The 17,500-nt window shown below is 51.2% G+C and overlaps 1 protein-coding gene across 1 annotated transcript in view; it reads right to left on the reverse strand.

Annotated features, from left to right (window-relative positions):
- LOC125957383 (midasin) overlaps window positions 1–17,500 on the reverse strand; it is an 18,483-nt gene that overhangs the window by 650 nt on the left and 333 nt on the right. Inside the window, exons 2-6 of the mRNA XM_049690045.1 lie at window positions 17,290–17,500; window positions 14,777–17,219; window positions 10,345–14,701; window positions 578–10,274; window positions 1–495 (exon numbers count right to left, since the gene is read on the reverse strand). The exon at window positions 1–495 is cut by the window's left edge and continues 301 nt beyond it; the exon at window positions 17,290–17,500 is cut by the window's right edge and continues 46 nt beyond it. Coding sequence (XP_049546002.1) covers window positions 1–495; window positions 578–10,274; window positions 10,345–14,701; window positions 14,777–17,219; window positions 17,290–17,500 — 17,203 coding nt within the window. The remainder of the gene's footprint in view (window positions 496–577; window positions 10,275–10,344; window positions 14,702–14,776; window positions 17,220–17,289) is intronic.

Consider the following 17,500-nt stretch of genomic DNA (forward strand, 5'->3'; position numbering starts at 1 on the left):
CCAAAGGACATTACGTTCAACCGACCACTCTCCAGCAGCGTAAGCGCCTGCGACACGAGCGATATCGCTTGCAGCGTTAGATCCTTCGAGTTGTTGTGATCCATCGATTTGGAATCATCGATCGCGATCGTAATCTTGTAGTCTCGCTGGGCCGCCTTCGTACGCCGCAACCAGATCTTATCCTTGCGGAACTGGGACGCAATGTACGGGATGATCTTCTTCATGTTGATGCGCCGCCCAGTACGATAGTCACCCTTCAGACGGGTGCATTTGGTTGGCTCCAGGATCAGTCGCAGTTGCTCACATAGATCGCGCGCACTCGGGAGCATCTTGTGTGAGATCTGCTGCCACTGCTCGAACGCTTCATGATCACCACCCTGCCCAACCTCCATGAGGATCGACTTCTGCATCTCTGATTCGACCATCTTACGCATTTCCAACGATTCCGATGTGCTCGGTTCATCCGGGAGTGTTACGTCGTGCAGTATTTCGAAGCTGTAACGGGAGATAAGAAAGCGATTATTATGCAGATCCATCATTGTCCACAGAGCAGGAAGGCTTCCATTGATATACTTACATGGTGTGTGCCACGGTATCGTCACTCCGTGCGACCGTCGCCGTTGGCACGATTTCACCTTCGATTTCCACATTTTCCGTCGTTTCCATTTTCTCTTTTGCTGTCCGTTCCTCCTTCTTCGATGGTTTATCCTTGTTGTTTTCGTTCTTTTCACTCTCCAGAACGTCCGGCTGCTCCTCCAAAGGCTGATCCAGTTCGTCTTGCTCCATCAGCTGATCGGCACACTCCTCCTCTTCGTCCGGATTGGGATTTTCTTCGTTCTTCTCTTTTCCATCGTCTTTATCTTGGTGTTGCAACTGCTTCGACTGCTCCTCGGTTGCATTGTCCATCGTCGTTTTATCCGTATCCTTGGCATCTTTCACATGCTGGAACTCATCCTGTGTGGTATCCTCTTCCGCTTCCTCTTCCTGCTTTTCGCTGTCCTTACGATCCTCGCGATTAAGTTGATCGACCGTCTTCAGCCGCTTCTGTTCGGCCTTATCCGGATCACCCAGCGAGCGATCCTCATCCGTGTTACCCTGCTTGCGGCGTTGCTGCTGCCGCTGCTGCTGTTGTTGCTGTTGCTCTTCTTTTCGTGTTCGGGTTTCCTTCGATTCCGCAATCCCCCGGTGACCCGTATCGGATTGCTCATTCTCCGCCTGCCCGGTCCCATCCTTATCCTCTCCCGTATCCTGCTCATCCAGCTCGTGCTCCTGTTGGGTTTCCGGCTTATCGTTGGCCACCTGATCGCTGGTTCCCTTGTTTTCCGCATCTGGCATCGCCTCGACTCGATCTTCCTCCGTTCGCTTGTCGTGCGCTTCACGGTGTTCATCATCATTCTGGTCGGCCCGCGGTTGATCCTGTGAATCTTCTTCCTTCTTATCTTCCTCCCCAGCTGGATTCTCTTCGTCTTTCTTTGGTCCCTCTTCATCGGGGACAGGAGGTTGCAGCGGATCCGTCGGTTCATCTTCGGTTGGCTCCGGTTCCGGTTCATCGGCCGTCTTTTCGGTTCCATCGGGTTCTTCTTCATCCGAAGAATCCGCTCCATTCTCCTGCTGGTCTTTCTTACTTTGCTCATCACCTTCCGCTTCATCTTCGCCAGCGCCATCGTCTTCTTCCTTCTCTTCACTCTCTTCTACCTGGTCTTTCATGGTGTCGATATCGAATGGATTCTCCTGTTCCTTTCCTTCCTCCTCATCCTGCCTATCCTTATCACCATCCAAATTGAACTCGGCATCCATATCCAACTCTTCCGGTTGTGGCGGTTCTTCCAGCTCGTTGTGATACGGATTCTGCTGTTCCTCTTCTTCCTCCCCGTCCTGATTCTTCATATCGTTCACGTCCTTCGGTTTCTGTTTTTTCTTATCGTCGGTACCCTCCGATTGCTCAATGGCGTCCGTACCATCCTGCTCTTGATCCTCCTCGCCGGACTGCTTCTGCTCTTTTTCAGCACCCTTAAGATCATTATGCCGCTCATCCTTCTCATTCGAACCCGTACCATCCTCCTCCTCCTCCATGCTGTTATCCTCTTCTTCCGGTTGTTCCTCCTCGTCGTCACCCCAAATCTGATCGTCCAGTTTTTCGGCCCCTTCCTCCGTCTCGCCCATCTGTTTATCGATATCGTCCTTATCCTTTTCGTCTTCTTCGTTCTCTTCATCCGATCCGTCCGGCTTCTCCATATCCTGAAGCTTGGACTCAAAGTCCTCACTCATCTCGATACCCTTCTCCTCCTTGTTATCCTTCTCGTCTTGCGGATCCTTATCCTTGTCTTCGCCAGGTTTACGCGCATCATCCAGCTGATCTTCACTTTCGATCTTATGCGAAGCATCTTTCTCACCTTCGCCATCCTCGAAACCAAACTTGTCGCCCTTATCGCGATCATCGTCCTCCTGCTGGCCGCCCTGATCATCCGGCGGTTCATCGCCCAGCAGATCCTTCGGGACACAGAATCCCTTCGTCGCAAGCTCGATGAACACGGTCAGCATGACCGACAGCATCTTGGTGCTTATCTTGTGCGCACCCAGCTGCTGTATGAGATAGTACTCGACCAGCAGATTGAACTGTTCGAGCATCGGTACCAGGCGGGTTAGCTTAACGATCGTAGTACGCACACGTGTTTTCTCCTCGTCCCCCTCGTCCACACCACCATCGCCAACTTCAAGTTGGCGTAATAAAACACTGAGCTTGCCTACCACTCGCGGTATAGCGAGCGTTTGCAGATCACCCAGCAGATCGGCATTGATTTTCTGCTTCAAATGTTGCTCCTGTAGATCGTTCGGTGATTGATCGTCCTCCTTGTCTTCCTCACCATCGCCCAATGGCGTTGTCACTGGCTTTTCCTGCTCCGAAGGATCCTCTTTCTGCGAGTACTTTTTATAGATCGTCTGCATTGCAATCAGCACCGAGTGAATAATGTTTTCGATCTCATTATTTACGCTCGCCTCATCCAATTGACTCTGAACGGTACTGGCACTGGATGGTGCCACCATTTCTGCCCGTTTATAGCGCTCAAAGCGATCCAATAGCTCTCTGATCGAATTCGAATAAACGGAGTAGCTTGCACGCTCAACATCGCCATTCTCAGAACCGGACAGAAGGAATTCTTCACGCAGTGCCTCCAGCTGGGTGGTTATAGCAGCAAGTTTCACCTCGAACACTTCTACTCGAGCTCGCGAAAGGTACGTTTCGTTGGCCACCTTCGCCAGATCATCGTTCAATTCGATCGTCTGTCGAAGTGCCGCTTGGCACAGCTTTTCGATTGTACCAAACTCGATTGAATCACGATAGTAGCAACCGGCATCTCTTGACGAACCGTTGGCAGCCTCGAACAGCTGCAGTTCCTCCTGCAACTCTTTCGGAGCTGATGCAAGCAGCAACTGGAACTGTTCCAACACAAGACGCCCATCCAAGGCACATTGCTGTACCGTGTCCAGCCTGTGACGATACTCACGGAAGCAAAGAGAATCCTGCTTGGAAGGATCCGGTAGGCCAGCATCCTTCTCCGACAGACAGCTGTGCAGCTGGTATAGGTCTGCAATTTGTTGGCGCAACTGTGAAACATTCCGAACCATTTCAGCCAATGCCTTCCGTTGGTTCTGCACCAGCAGGAAAAGATCGATCGAGAAGCCCTTGATGCGATCGACGTTGATCGCGCCACCGATATCGGCATCCGGTTGCAGCATCACCTTACCGAGCATTTTGATCTTGAACACACACTTTGCGTAGTACAAGTTCAGTTTATCATTCAGGAACACGATGTGCTGATCCACTTTGCGATAACGCGATCCATGCGTGAGAAGCTCAAGACTAAACGGAGCGATCGTCGCATCCACCGGATCGATTCCACCGATCGCTACCTCCATCAATCCCGCCCGATAGCTCAGACCGAGCTGTGCCAGTGTTTTGTAAAAATCGGCCAATGTTTTGCGTTTTTGGTTCAGGATTTGCTTCGCTTGTGACTTCTGCTTGGGTCGAGGCAAAGATCGGTCCACCTCCAGCCCTCGCAAATATTCGATCGTATCAATCTGCTCGTGTAAAACGTTATCCAAGCTGTACACGAGCGTGGGGAAAGGTGCGTGCAGTATCGCCTCACGACACACGTTCCGGGCCGTCGTGAAGAAACGATCGATCTTCTGGAACAACTGCACCGACTTGTCACTACTCGTATCGTGATCGGTTGCGCTAGTTGGTTCTCCCGTTGTCATGGCCGAGAACCGCTCCAGTAGTTTCCGGGATGCCATGAAGCTCTTGACATCCACCATGTAGTAGGTAACCTTGGCTTCCGAACGTAGCACCTTTACCTTCTGCTCATCAGCATCGTTTAGCTCGCGAGCCGGATCTTTCGGGGTGAAGATCGGAGCAACCCGGGCCACAATTTCCGTCTCGAACTCTTTCAAAAACTTGTGCAACTGCCGGTGCACTCGGGCGATGTTGTTGCGCATGCTAAAGTACGATAGGTCTTTGTTAAACGATTCGATCTTGACAAACTCCTTCAACTTCTTCTCGATCGGTGCCCGTTTCGAGCGGATGTGCTCTTCAATTTCGTCCGTAAATTGGCTGAAGTAAAGATGCACATTGTACAGTGCGGCTATCAGTGTGTCTCGCTTGCACGCATCTAGTCCTTCGCCCGGTGGCAATAGCGACAGGTATTGCTCGAACGACTTCATCACTCGAAGCCGCGTGGCGTACTCGGCGAAGCTAGATGATTCGATGAATTGTTTTAGCACCCGGATAACGTCCTCGATCGATACGCTACCGTCGGACGTATCCTCTGACTGGCCCGTTTCTTCCTCATTGTCCAAAATCTCCTGTTCGCCGTAGCATTTCTCTACCTTCTTATAATCCAGCAACGTGGCCAGCTGGCCTTTCCGGCTGGCACCATGTTGCAGATACTCGTGCAACAAATTGTACATAAAGAACCAGTACCGGTAGGCCTTCGAGCGGACTCGCTCCTGCGTACGCGACATACAATCACGCCAGTACTGCAACTCCATGCGCATCCAACGGTGAATGTGCTCAACCACATCGCGCTCCAGATCGCGCACATTATTGCCCTTGTGAGCGACGGCATTCCATTCGTCGAGCTTCTGCCGCAGTAACTGTAATCCGGTGCTGAACCGAACAATCGGTGCCGTAGCTGGCAGCTTCTGGATCCGTTCGATTATCAGTAGAATGTCTTTCAGCACGGCATGATCGGGCCATTCGTTCAGCAACAGGCGCACTCGTTCCTCGATCTTCTCCAGCACACCGACACACTGCAACACTTCCGGAATATTGGCGTCGCTGTAGAAGTTGTAGTTTGTCGGTTGCGAAGCCGGTGGCGATGTTTTCGTTCCCTTGCGCTCGACACGACCCACTACCATTTGCTGTTGCTGCTGATCATCGTACTTCTCCTGCAGCAGACCGACGGCCAAGCTCAGTGCACCGTACGCCAGTTCATCGAACTCACTGCCTATGTACGGTTCATATTTTTGCACCAGCTGGTGGAAAATGCTTAGCTTCGTTTCAAAAGGCTGCACAAAATCGATCGCGAGGAGCCGGTGTGATCCCTCCTGACGAACGCCAGCAGTAGACCCGGTCGAGGCATCCAGTGCTGTGTGCAATTCCGGGTGATAGTGAGCCGATCGTGAATGTTTCGCCATAAGCTCGATGAAGCTCTCGCAGATCAGCTTATAATCCTCATCGCCGATCGTATCGGCCGCAGTTTTGGAAACTTTACCATCCGACTTGATTGGCTTGATCACCTGTTCCAAAGTGTCGTTCTGGATGAAATCGGCAAAGTCTTCGTCCACGTAGCTCGGGAACAGTTCGTGTATCTCGCGCCGTGCCACCAGCTCCTCATCTTCCTCCTCACAGTGTGATTTGGTCTGGTAGAGACTGTCCTCCTCGGCCTGTCGCTTCCGGCGCATCAATTCCTGCTTTTGCCACACCTGATTGCACACGTTCACGATCTGATCGAGCTCGGCGAATGAACGCTCCCCAAAGAACCGCTCGACACGAATACGATTACCTACCTCCTGTAACCGTGCTTTCAGCAGCCGGAAATAGCTCTGCTCCGGATGGGCCAGCTTCTCCAGCACCGTGTAGATGTTCACCTTATGGCGATCGTCAAACAGATCTAGTTGTTTGGTGCAAGGGAATTGCACAAACTTGGCCGCAATCTTTCGCAGTGCTCGATCCTCATCAAGATCGTAGAATCGACCGTCCGGCTTCTGGCCGATCGTTACCTTACGAGCGGCCAAACAATGCCGTAGTCCGGTCAGCCCGTATCGCAGCGTTACGATCGAGTTGCAGAGCGGTGCCAGGAAGTCGCGATAGTGTGTCTCGAAGCGTTTCAGCGTGTGATGCTCGAACTGGTTCGCAATGTCAATCCAAAGATCGATCTGGGTGATCAGCTCGCCGACTCTTTGCAAGAATGCTGGCGTATGGTTGCGATTGCTAGAGGCACCCGGTTGCCGCGCGTCCAGCGCATAATCTAGGCATTGGTTAATAGATTTAAGCAACGTTCCGAGTGTGGCCGGATGACAGCAGGAAAGTAGGAAGTTGTTCACATCCCGGACTAGCTCCGCGTACCGAGCGCTACCACCATCTTCTGGACGAAGTGCAACCTTGCGAGTCAGTTGCGCTCGCGTACCATGCAATCGTTCGATTTCATTCGTGAAAAGACGACGATTGTGTTCTCCTAACCGTTGGTAGTTCATCGTGATGGCCATGCAATCGTATGTGCGAACGAGTGTTCTCAGCAGCTCAATGTCTTCTTCCAGGTAGCGTTGCTTAAGTCGATTCTTCTCCACAGGATCTAGCAGTGGTAGAAATACGTACACATTGAGCTCCAGTACTCCCGTCAGAGCTCGTACCATCGAGGCTTTTCTCCAGCAACGATCTCGATCATCGTCAGACTCGTCCTCTACTGCCTGCTCGGGATAAAGATACTGTCGGAGCATCTGTTCCACTAACAGAAAGTCTTTAACGAACGGATGCCGCTCACAGTTCTCATCGAATCGATCGATCGATGATCGACTCACGATCACATCAAGTTCCTTCAGTAGCTTGGCTGCAGTGCTGCTAGCCACTTTCAATGCTGCACGTTCCACCTGATAGCTGCCTGCAAGCGCCCGTGAATTACACCAGAGCATGGATCCGAGCGTGCGAAGTGTACGGCGCCATTCCGGAAGCTCTCCGAATCCAGTAACACGGAACACACCGGAACCATCGTTCAGCAGCACGGCCAAACTGTTCATTGTCAGGAGAGCACCATGGAAGCTGTTGCCGGACATCAATGTGCTATCGTCAGTATTTTGCTGTTGTTCATCGTATGTTGCTCCTGATTCGATTCCGTGGCAAACGTTCCGCTGTACAGCCAGGGAGGTAAGTTCTAGACGCTCGAGCGAACTGATAAACTGATGCCAGTACGAGCTTAGGCTGCGATACAGCTGTGGTGGTATGATTTTTAGTAATTCCGCAAATACTTCTTCTCCTTTTCCTCGATTAACTAGCATCTGGAGCTCGCCGTATGCTTCCAGTGCCACACGATGCTCATGTCCGGTAAGCTTCTTCACCGCCGCCAAGGCATCAAGCCCGAGCGATCGTATAGCAAGCACAAAGTCCATTCGAATAAACGAATCGTTACTACTGGCGTTTCGCTTTTCGCCGACCACTCGAGATGCAACCAATGCTTTGTACAGGAAGTACTCGAACACGGGTAGACATTCTAGATCGAACTTGCTCGTTCTCGTTGGAATCGATTCCGGTTGTGGGAGAGATTTCGCGAATTCCAAAAACGGTTCAATCGCATTCGTAACCTGCGTCTCACATCCCTCGCTAGTCAACATTATTGTGCTGCGATGCATTGTTTGGTGGTAGAATGTTCTCAACGAGTCTACGTTCGACAAGCCTTCCAGTGGATCTTTTGGATCATCGGCCTTTTGATCGCTGATCCCAGATGCTACTAGCTGGTTCCATCTTGTTGCCAGCTGGGCAACCAGTTGCCGCTTCAGATCGATCGTTCGGTAATCCTGTAACAAGGCAACACGGCGCAGAAACTCATCGTACGAGTGACGTTTGCCAAGCTTCGGCGTTAATTTCAATGCTGCATCTAATTCGTTCAGCTTCGTAAACTCGTCGATCTGTTCGGTGGTGTAGAGTGGCAGATACTCCAAACAAGCTTTGCCGTATGCCTTCCGTATCGCCGTTAACGGATGACTCAGGTCGCTAATCGATTGGCGAAGGGCTTCATGAAGATCACCATTGTGTTCCTTTGCCGTACCGTCATGGGCCAGTAAACGCAAACAGTGCTTCTCGATCCACTGGAAGTATAATGTCAAACTATCTAGTAATCCGCCCTTGAGCTCCTTATGCTCGTACATCTTCTCGTGGGACAGTGCGATAAGCCGGTTTACCCAGAGATTCGAGAGAATCAATCTAATGTACAGCGTATCGTCCATTGGCAGCACGCGTAACGTGCGCTCCACCATTGCCCGGTAACCGGTAAGGAACTCGTACAATCGGAGCAGCAGTCCATTACCGATTCCATCGTTGATAAGTTCCTCCTTGACGGATTTCGAGTAGGACAGTAGATCGATTTGGCTCAGCTTGGTGATCGGTTCGGCCACGATTGGATCAACAATGGAGTGAAGCAGTAACTGAGAGCTCACTACGCGACTATCCTCGCTGCTTTCTGCCGGGTAATCACGAATCCGCGGAAATAGCGTACGACTCCATGGCAGGTCGTTATTGGCGTCCGCAGATTGGTCTCGTACCAGGTGTTGTATTATGTTGTAAAGCGATTGGTTGAGCTCACGTACTAGGCGAGCAGTGGAGTATATGTCTGAAGAATGGTTCACTTTCTGGTCTTGCTTCTCCGCTACCTGCAGTTCCTGTTTAACATTTCGAACTTCTTCTCGACTTTTGAAGGCAAAATCATGACTAGCAGCCAATTCAGTCGGTGCTGCATTATTCCACAGCTTCTCTACTGTACTCTTGACATCCACAACATTCATTTGCAGCTTTTGCGTCTTAGTAACGGACACAGACTGAATCGGTTCTGCGATTTTCAGTTCCTCAATGCCTCTTTCAAGGTATGCAGCGCGCATCCTGACATCGTCCACCGAGCTGATCTCGTAGAGGAAGTACAATAAGTACTTCAACGTACACTCACTAACTGTGATATGATTGGCTGCGAAACGCGATGAAAGATCGGCCAATACACGCTTACTATCGATTCCTTCGCTGAAGCCTCGCAGTAATGCGAGAAACGGTTCCGCCTGCAGCTTGATGCGTGTCATCTTCGTCAAATCGTTCGCCCGTAGCGTCATGTTGTCGAGCCTCGCTACACTCCGGCGAACGATAATGGATGCGATCACTTTCTCGATCGCTTCCTTCAGCGAGTTCCTGTAGTATTCCAGTCCAAAGCCAAGCAAATCCACGTTCGAGGATCGTACGTAAACGTCTACCGCACTGAGCTTCAGACATTCAATGCTTCGTCGTGTGCCCTGTTTACGAATGTTCTGCGCTACCAGCTTTGCCAGCCGCACCAGATGTGCTACTCCGAATGGATAAAACGATTGATCCAGTTGTGATCCCGAGCGCAGCTCACGGTGTATGTCGAGGCAGGCTTCGATCAGGTACGGCTCATGGATACCTCCGGCAAAGATCAATTTTCGTAGATCATCCTCGCCATACGCATCACGGCTTTCGAAGGCAAGCTCAACGCAACGGTTGCGCATCGCTCGGGAGATTTCCCCGTTCCTGGGATCGAGGGTAAGGAATGCTTGGAAGTTGCGGTGTCTATGGACGAGTTCCGTTTCTGAGTCATCTTCACCAGCACCATCGGTTGGCCCCCCGATGGAGCCTTTCTCCGAGATCAGCAGTGTACCGTGCGGCTCGAATACCGGGTTCAGTCGATCGAGCACGGCTGACGAACAAAGGTTCACGTGCTCGAGACAAATGTGCTGTCCGTTGCGTATGCTCTTCACTACCTTCGAATCGACCCACTCAAAGTGACCACCGGTATTAAGGGTTTGCACCTGGCGTGAAAGCACATCCAGCTTGCCCAACACCCGTAGCATTCCATTCAACCGTTGAAGTGTCGCAGGCGAGTCGACCAACAGTCGGACAGTCCTCTGTAGCGTGTTGATAACGTTTTGCAGAGCCGTTAGTCGCTTACGGAAGATGATCATCTCACCCGATTGCTCACATCCGGCAATATTGGTCGCGAAGGCTGTAAGACAGATAACATTACTACCTGTCCTGAGGGATAGCAGCATCTCTTTATCTTGCGGTCTACTTACCAATAGCTCCCTCGCTGAGGTTCTGATACTTTTCCCACGACTGTAACAACGAGATCAATTCTGGGAGGATCTTGCCATCGGCCCTCGATCGCACTGATTGCTTTGCCGTTCGCCGTACCAGCATCTCAGCCAGTGAACCAACCTCCTCCAGGTGACGATTGAAATCGAATTGTTGGAAGCTCCCGGTCACCGAATCATCGATCGTATCAACCTGACAGTGCACATCGGCCAGCGTCGCATGAAGATTGATCAGCTTCGTTTTGCCACAATCGCTCGGACCACACAGAATCACCGGTTTCTCGAGTAACACACACTCGGTCAAGCTCTTTAGCTGCTCCAGTTGACTAGACAGCACGAGCGTCGCGTTGCCGGCGGATGGACCACCGATAGCTATTGTTTGCTGTTGCACCGGTTGCTCAACGGAATGACCCTTCTTTAGCACCACATCACCAAGATACACTCGATCATCCGTCCAATATAAGCCGACATCTTGCGAGATGCAGTCCAGCTCATGGCCGTCGCAGTGGAATACTTCCGAAAACGTCGCAACTAGGTATCGTTTATCAAGCTCGGCACGCATGCGTTGATAGTAGACGAGCCTCATCTTCTCGAACAGCACAAGCAACAGCTCACTTTTGCGATCCACAGCTCCCTGAGTTGATTGACGCATGTTATAGCCGCAGCTTTCACTGAACAACAATTCACACCAACGCAGAATGTCACGCAGATTCGCTTCGAAGGGACCACCCTTGTAACCGAACTCTAGGTTCGCGAGTCCTTGCTCTATTCGCTCCGAGAAACGTACCATTCGTTCAGCCAGATCGAACCTCAAACCGTTGGATGAGGTTGCTGGTACATCGAAATAGCTGCTCGATGATGACGATGACGCATCCGTAACTTCTCCGGTAAGTTGTTCCTCAAGCTGCTGGAATCGTTCCTTGTACTTTCCCTCGACCACGTGCAACAGATCGCGCTGTTCCAGTTTCCGTAGGTACACCTTCGTGAAACGATTGAGGAACGATTGTGGTAACCCCTTTCGTCCACCTCCCTGTCGCAGTGGATTTTGTGCCGCAAAGATACGCGTCCTGGCACCTAGTCGGAAAGTTTTGTTTAGCTCCGCGATAAACACCTCACCCCGGTGATCGAGGATCGCGTTCAGCCCCTCCAGTACACTCTGCGGCGCAAGGTTCAGCTCATCCAGCAGAATCCACGTGTGACGGCGGGCCTTCAGGGCCGCCAACAGGGGACCATCGCGCCATACAAAAGATCCAAGTGTAGGTCGCTCCGCTCCGTTACCATTAGTCTCCAGTTGTTCATCGCCAGTCGCTTCAGCCATCTCGAGCGACCGATCGTCGGCAGGTAGATCGGTACCGAAGAGATCGGCCAAATCAGTATGCTCGCACAGATTGATGCGTACGAAATCGTAACCAATGGTACGTGCCAGAGATTCCACCAGCGAGGTCTTACCCACACCCGGTGGCCCTTCCAGCAGGATTGCTTTCTCCAGACTTAAAGCGGACAGCAGCCGGAACAGATTGCGCTGAGTGGTTGGTGCGGTGAACATGAAATCGGACTGGCATTCCGACAATGATCGGTGATTCGCTGTTCGTTCTAGCTCAATGTAAAACGGATGAATCCCAAAACGATCTTCCGTTCGTTCGATTACGACACCAGCCTTGGTGTGATCGTGATCGATGGTGGCAAGATTAACCTTGCCATCCCAGCTCAACTGTTGCTTCATTTGGCCCATCAAGGAGCGTCGCATTTGTCGTCGAATCGTAATGATCTCTTCGTACGTCTCATACGGTAACATCTCCAGTGAATCAAGAAAGACCGTCTCGAGTCCATAGATCAGTGCTTCCGGCAGTCCCACACGGGGGCCATTCTTGGCCACAAACGACACCCATGCCAGCACATCGCGGATACTGAAATTAAGCTTTTCGATCGAACGCTTCAAGGTGGCTACCACCTTAATGATGACGCGTGCGATTGCCTCAAAGTTTGAACGACCCGCGACGCTCGTTTTCCAGTTGTTTTCCTCGCTGGCCACCACTAGCCGGCGCAGTGTATTCTCCGCTATCCGCGTCAAATCGTCCTCGGCGTCCGTAGCTCGGCACCATATCTCAGTCAGTCGATTGCGTAGAGCCGGTGACAGTTCCTTTTTGCCAAAATCTCCACCCGGGTTCATGGTGGCCAGAAATTGGAAGCCTTCACGTGCCGTAATAACGAATCCATCCGCCGGTTGCGCTTGATTTGATTCCGCTATGCCACCCTTCTCAGCCAGTAATAGTGTGCGCTCCGGTTCGAGCACACAGTTCAACCGCTCAAGGACCGAATCTTCAGCGAGTGATATTTCATCGGCCAAGAAGAAGCCACCTTCCTGCATCGACAACACCAGCGGTCCATCGGACCATTCAAACAATCTCTGAGATTGTGTGTCTTCATTCGCTGTTTCCTTCGATTCATCGGACGCACGGTACGGACGGAGTCCACCGAGGAAATCGGCACCCTCGGTGTGCATGTGACAGTTCAGGATGCGTAGGTTACGGTTCTCGAGTGAAGCCAGTAGCTGACATACCGTAGTCTTGCCACATCCTGTTGGTCCCACCAGTAGCACCGGTTCATCGAATTGGAGGGCTTTAGCTGTTAATACCGCCATTCGGCGCATATCGAACGTCCATACGATATTCGCTTGTTCGCCGACCTTAGTTGCTTGCATCAAGCGCTCTAGTATCGTGCTCGTTACCTTGGACGTAGTAGCCGACAGGGTGAATAGATTAGCTTCTTCCACCCGCTTCCGGAAATGGGTGTAGAGTGCCTCACGGATTATTTCCGTTTCGTAAGCGTTGCGCACCTTGGACGAAAGCACAAGGTACCCTTCATCGATCAGATGCTGATTCCAGTCGTAACTGCGATCTTCCAGTAGCTTCGGATCGGCGTACGTATAACGATTGCCCCAGCGGAATAAATCGCGCAGTGTAAACGTTTGTTTCGTCGTTGTGCTCCGTCGATTAAGCTGAAGATCCGTCATCACCTTTACCATCTTCACGGCGTACGATCGAGGGATTCGGCAGCGACGTTCGAGAATCACCTCCAGCTCCGGCTTCGGAATGTCGGAGAAGTGTAGCTCGATGAAGCGATTTTTGAACGCCCGAGAAAGCATCTTACGACCACCGTACAGTCCCGGTGGGTTCTGGGTAGCGAAAAGCATAAAGTTTCGATGTGCTTTCACCACCACCTGCGTCTCAGGGATAAACAGTTCACGGTTGTCGTCCAGTACGCGATTGAGCGCTTCCAGGATATCGCTCGGTGCCAGATTTAATTCATCCAGGATGATCCAATGGCCATTGCGCATTGCCTCCACTAGAACACCCTCCCGGAACGTGAGTTTTCCGGTGACATCCGCCACGTATGTGCCGATGTACTCCTGCAGGTCCGTATGCTCGTGATTGTTGATTCTCAGGCACACGTTTCCACTGCGCTTCGCGATATACTCGATCAAACTGGTCTTACCGGCCGACGTAGGACCTTGCAGCAGCACCGGTAGTCTTCCGATCGAAATAATTCTCGCAAGATCCCGTAAATTGTTCCGCACACTGTCCGTAAGAATGTAACTCTCACATTGCTGCACTTCACGTGGGCCCTGCTCGATCCAGTAACCCTCGAAGTTGAGTTGCAGCTCGGCGTTCACTTTTGGTCGTGGTATGGCCGGTTGATTCAATGCAATCACTCCACCGCTCTCCTTCTGCAGTAACGTACCCTGGATACACTTCAGCACGATCGAGTGCGATTTCAGATCGAGCTGCGTGAGGAAGCTGATACAGAACGCCTCGTACAGATTACGATCGATTGAACCACACAGATTTTTACCACAGATTGACAACGCACGGCAAAGGGTACGCAGCGAAAACACTGGCCTATTGCCGAGCCCATCGTTCAGTTCGAGCTGTGCCATAGCACGGAGCCGCCGGTACAGCTTCACCGTGTTCATGATGCGCACCTTCGGGATGCCGGACGACGACAGGTAGTCGTTGACCAGAATTAGCAGATCGTTTTCTGCCAGCAGCTCATCGACAAAGTATTCGGTGAAGCGGTTCCGTATACCGACCGGAAGATCCTTTTTGCCAACGTCCGTGCTCGGGTTCATGCAGGCAAAGATGCGAAAGTCTGGATGGCGTTTTACCGGTACGAAATCTCCCCGTTCCAGTAGTACTATTGAACCGTCTGGTTCAAGAATTGTCGAGAGACACTCGAGTGTTTCCGTCGAAGCAAGATTGATTTCATCCAACAGAACCCAGTCTCCGTTCCGTATGCAGTTCACCAGCGAACCGGGAATAAATGCGAAGGAAACATTGATCTAAAATGACAAAGTAGAACGAATGAATCATTAAAAGGAGAATTTAGAGGATTCCGTAGATGCGTGCTAACTTACAGAATTCTTTAGCTGAGCGTCCAACTTTCGCAGTTTCCCCTGCAATGCACTCCATTTTACGCGGTCGCCTTCCATGCCAGTAGCATCCACACCCGGTTTTTTCTGAGATGCCTTTTCAGCAATTTTCAACATCAACTTTACCAGTACATCAAACTCTCCTGCACCATAGCAGCGAGCCACGTTGCCGAGGAACTTTTCATTCTTCTGAGCATTGAAAGTCCGCCGAAACAGCCGCTCGAATTCGTATCGCAGCGGTGTTACGACGAACGACAGATCGACCGGTTTATAACCACCGACCAGATCTGAAACATCCGATTGATTGTTCATGTTAACCACCACGAGTTTATGGTGAGTCTGGTACGCTAGATACTGCACGGAACTGGTCTTTCCGACACCCGTCTCACCGACCAGCAGGATGGGTTCGTTTTGGGAAACTGCAACAGCAATCCTTTCCAACAGGCATGCCGCAGGTCGCGTGAACGAGAACGTTGGCGCAGGTTCATCGTACCCTGCTCGATGTTGAACCGTTTTCACTCGCGATGAAGCTGTACGATCGAGCTTCTGGCGTTTGTGCACGAACTCTTCCTCATCCTCTTGATTTTCCTCGTTTTCCGAGCCAGCTGATGCTGCGCTGCGCTTCATTGCAACGCGTCCAATACGGATATCGCTCGCACCGCTCACTTCGACCGTTGGTTTGTACTCGGTGCACAAGTGTTCACAGCGACTCGGTAGAATACCAATCTTGCCACCTATTCCTGTTATCAACTGGGTCCGCGCGGTACCATGGGCCAGATGGGAACAAAACACATCGACCGCATTTTGGAACACAAAGTACGCACACTCGGCGCTGGTGGCCGAAAACGATGGATCCGAACGGCGGCAAAGTTTAATCAAATCGCGCGTCGATACGAGACGCCGATTCGTACCAGCGCTGGGCAGCGTCGCCAGATTTTCGTTGCTAACCGTTTGAAACTTTGGTAACGCATCCTCCTGCCCCGTTGCTATCGCATCTGGTTTACCTGTCTTCTTCTGTGGCTCTAGGATGGACAACTGTTCGTTGATTAACATCTCCTCATCCTCCTCTGTATGGCATCCACTGGAAAACGTTAAATAAATGTCCACGATACGATTTGCCACCGTACGCAGCTTCGGGTAGCGTATGCAAATAATGTCACTCAGTTCCTTTCGCGACAGTGGCACAATGTTAACCGTGTACAGATACTTTTCTAGCAGGCTGTACGTTGAGCTACTGTGGACCTGTGATGCACTGGTCTTCGCGCCGGAGCGTAGTGTCACAAACAGTTGAAAACCGGGAGCAATCCGCAAACAATCACGAAAGCCCGGTACACTAAGATGATCGTTCTCCAACAAATTCGTCAATACCGTGCATACGTCCTGCGTGGCCGAATCCAAATCTTCCAGCACGAGCCAGTAACCGTACATAACGGCCTGCGTTAGTACTCCCGGCTGCCACACAAACTCTCCCGGTGTATCCGTGCAACGGTATTGACCGAGTAGCGTTTTGCTATCCGTTTGATCGCCGAGTTGAATCCGTAGGAATCCATTTTTAGCACCGCCTTTCCGAATTTCATCCACATCTATTTCGATCGTTTCATTACATTCCGTTCCAATGGGACCGGCTGTGGTGTTAGTTGCACTTTTCCGCTTCTTGCTTTGCTCTTCTATAAGGACTTTCCGTTTGCGCAGTGCAGTATCGCCCTTCGGTGGAACGCGTCCCGTTGCTTTGGCCAGGTACTCGACCAGTGAAGATTTACCGCTACCAACTGGACCAGAAAGACAGATAGCCTTTCTGGAGGACACGCCCAAGGCAAGGCTTCGCAAATTAAGCTTCGTTGAAGTCAAGCTTACTACCAAATCTGACTCGGACAATTTATGTGTGTCCTCCTTCCGTGCATCCTGCCAGTAATCGTAATTGTCTCGATCAAAAATGGGCAAAAGCACATCACCAATGTTCGTGATGATATTGCTTTTATAGTGCCACAGTAATTTGCCAGCGGTGCATTCCGAGGGTGTAATCGATGAATTCGCCTCATCCACGTCATTGGCCATCTCTGGATTGCAATGGTCTGTCTCTTGCAGTATGACCTCCACGGGAATGCCTTCGTCGAGAAGATTCAGCTCACTCTGTGCCATGCCAGTAACGATTGCTACGATCCGATTCCAGTAGTAACGTTTGCGAGGACATCCTTTACAATCAAATTGATCAAAAAAGGCAGACCAATCCCATGCACCACGATAGTAAACCGTATCGGCTAGCAGAAAGCGATAGCAGCAGCGCACCAATTCCAGATCGCTGTCAGTGGCATCGTCCGCAACCGGCTTCGCAGCTTGTTTCCGTTGCTTTGGTTTCGGTATATATTCACGCTCCTCCACGGTATGGGCAAACGGGGCTGGATTGTTGCGAAAGAAATGCATCGAGTATCTGAAAGAAATTCGGCATAAATTGAATAAGTAAAATATGGAACTAAACATCCGCCCACGCACATACACACCTCAACACGTCCGGGCAGAGCGTGATCAGCTTAGACAGTGCAATACATTTTCTTCGATGCTTTTCCCAACTTTCCACAGTAGGCACTTCCGCAGCTTTCTTCTTCGCAGTCGCCGTGTTCGCTTCCTCAAACACATCGGTTACTATGATCAGCAGTAGATTCTGGAACCGGCGACCAATCTCTTCTGTGTAGCGTGGATTTTCCAACAAAA

The sequence above is a fragment of the Anopheles darlingi genome, chromosome 3, assembly GCF_943734745.1.
Source record: "Anopheles darlingi chromosome 3, idAnoDarlMG_H_01, whole genome shotgun sequence".
Classification (NCBI taxonomy): Eukaryota; Metazoa; Arthropoda; class Insecta; order Diptera; family Culicidae; genus Anopheles; species Anopheles darlingi.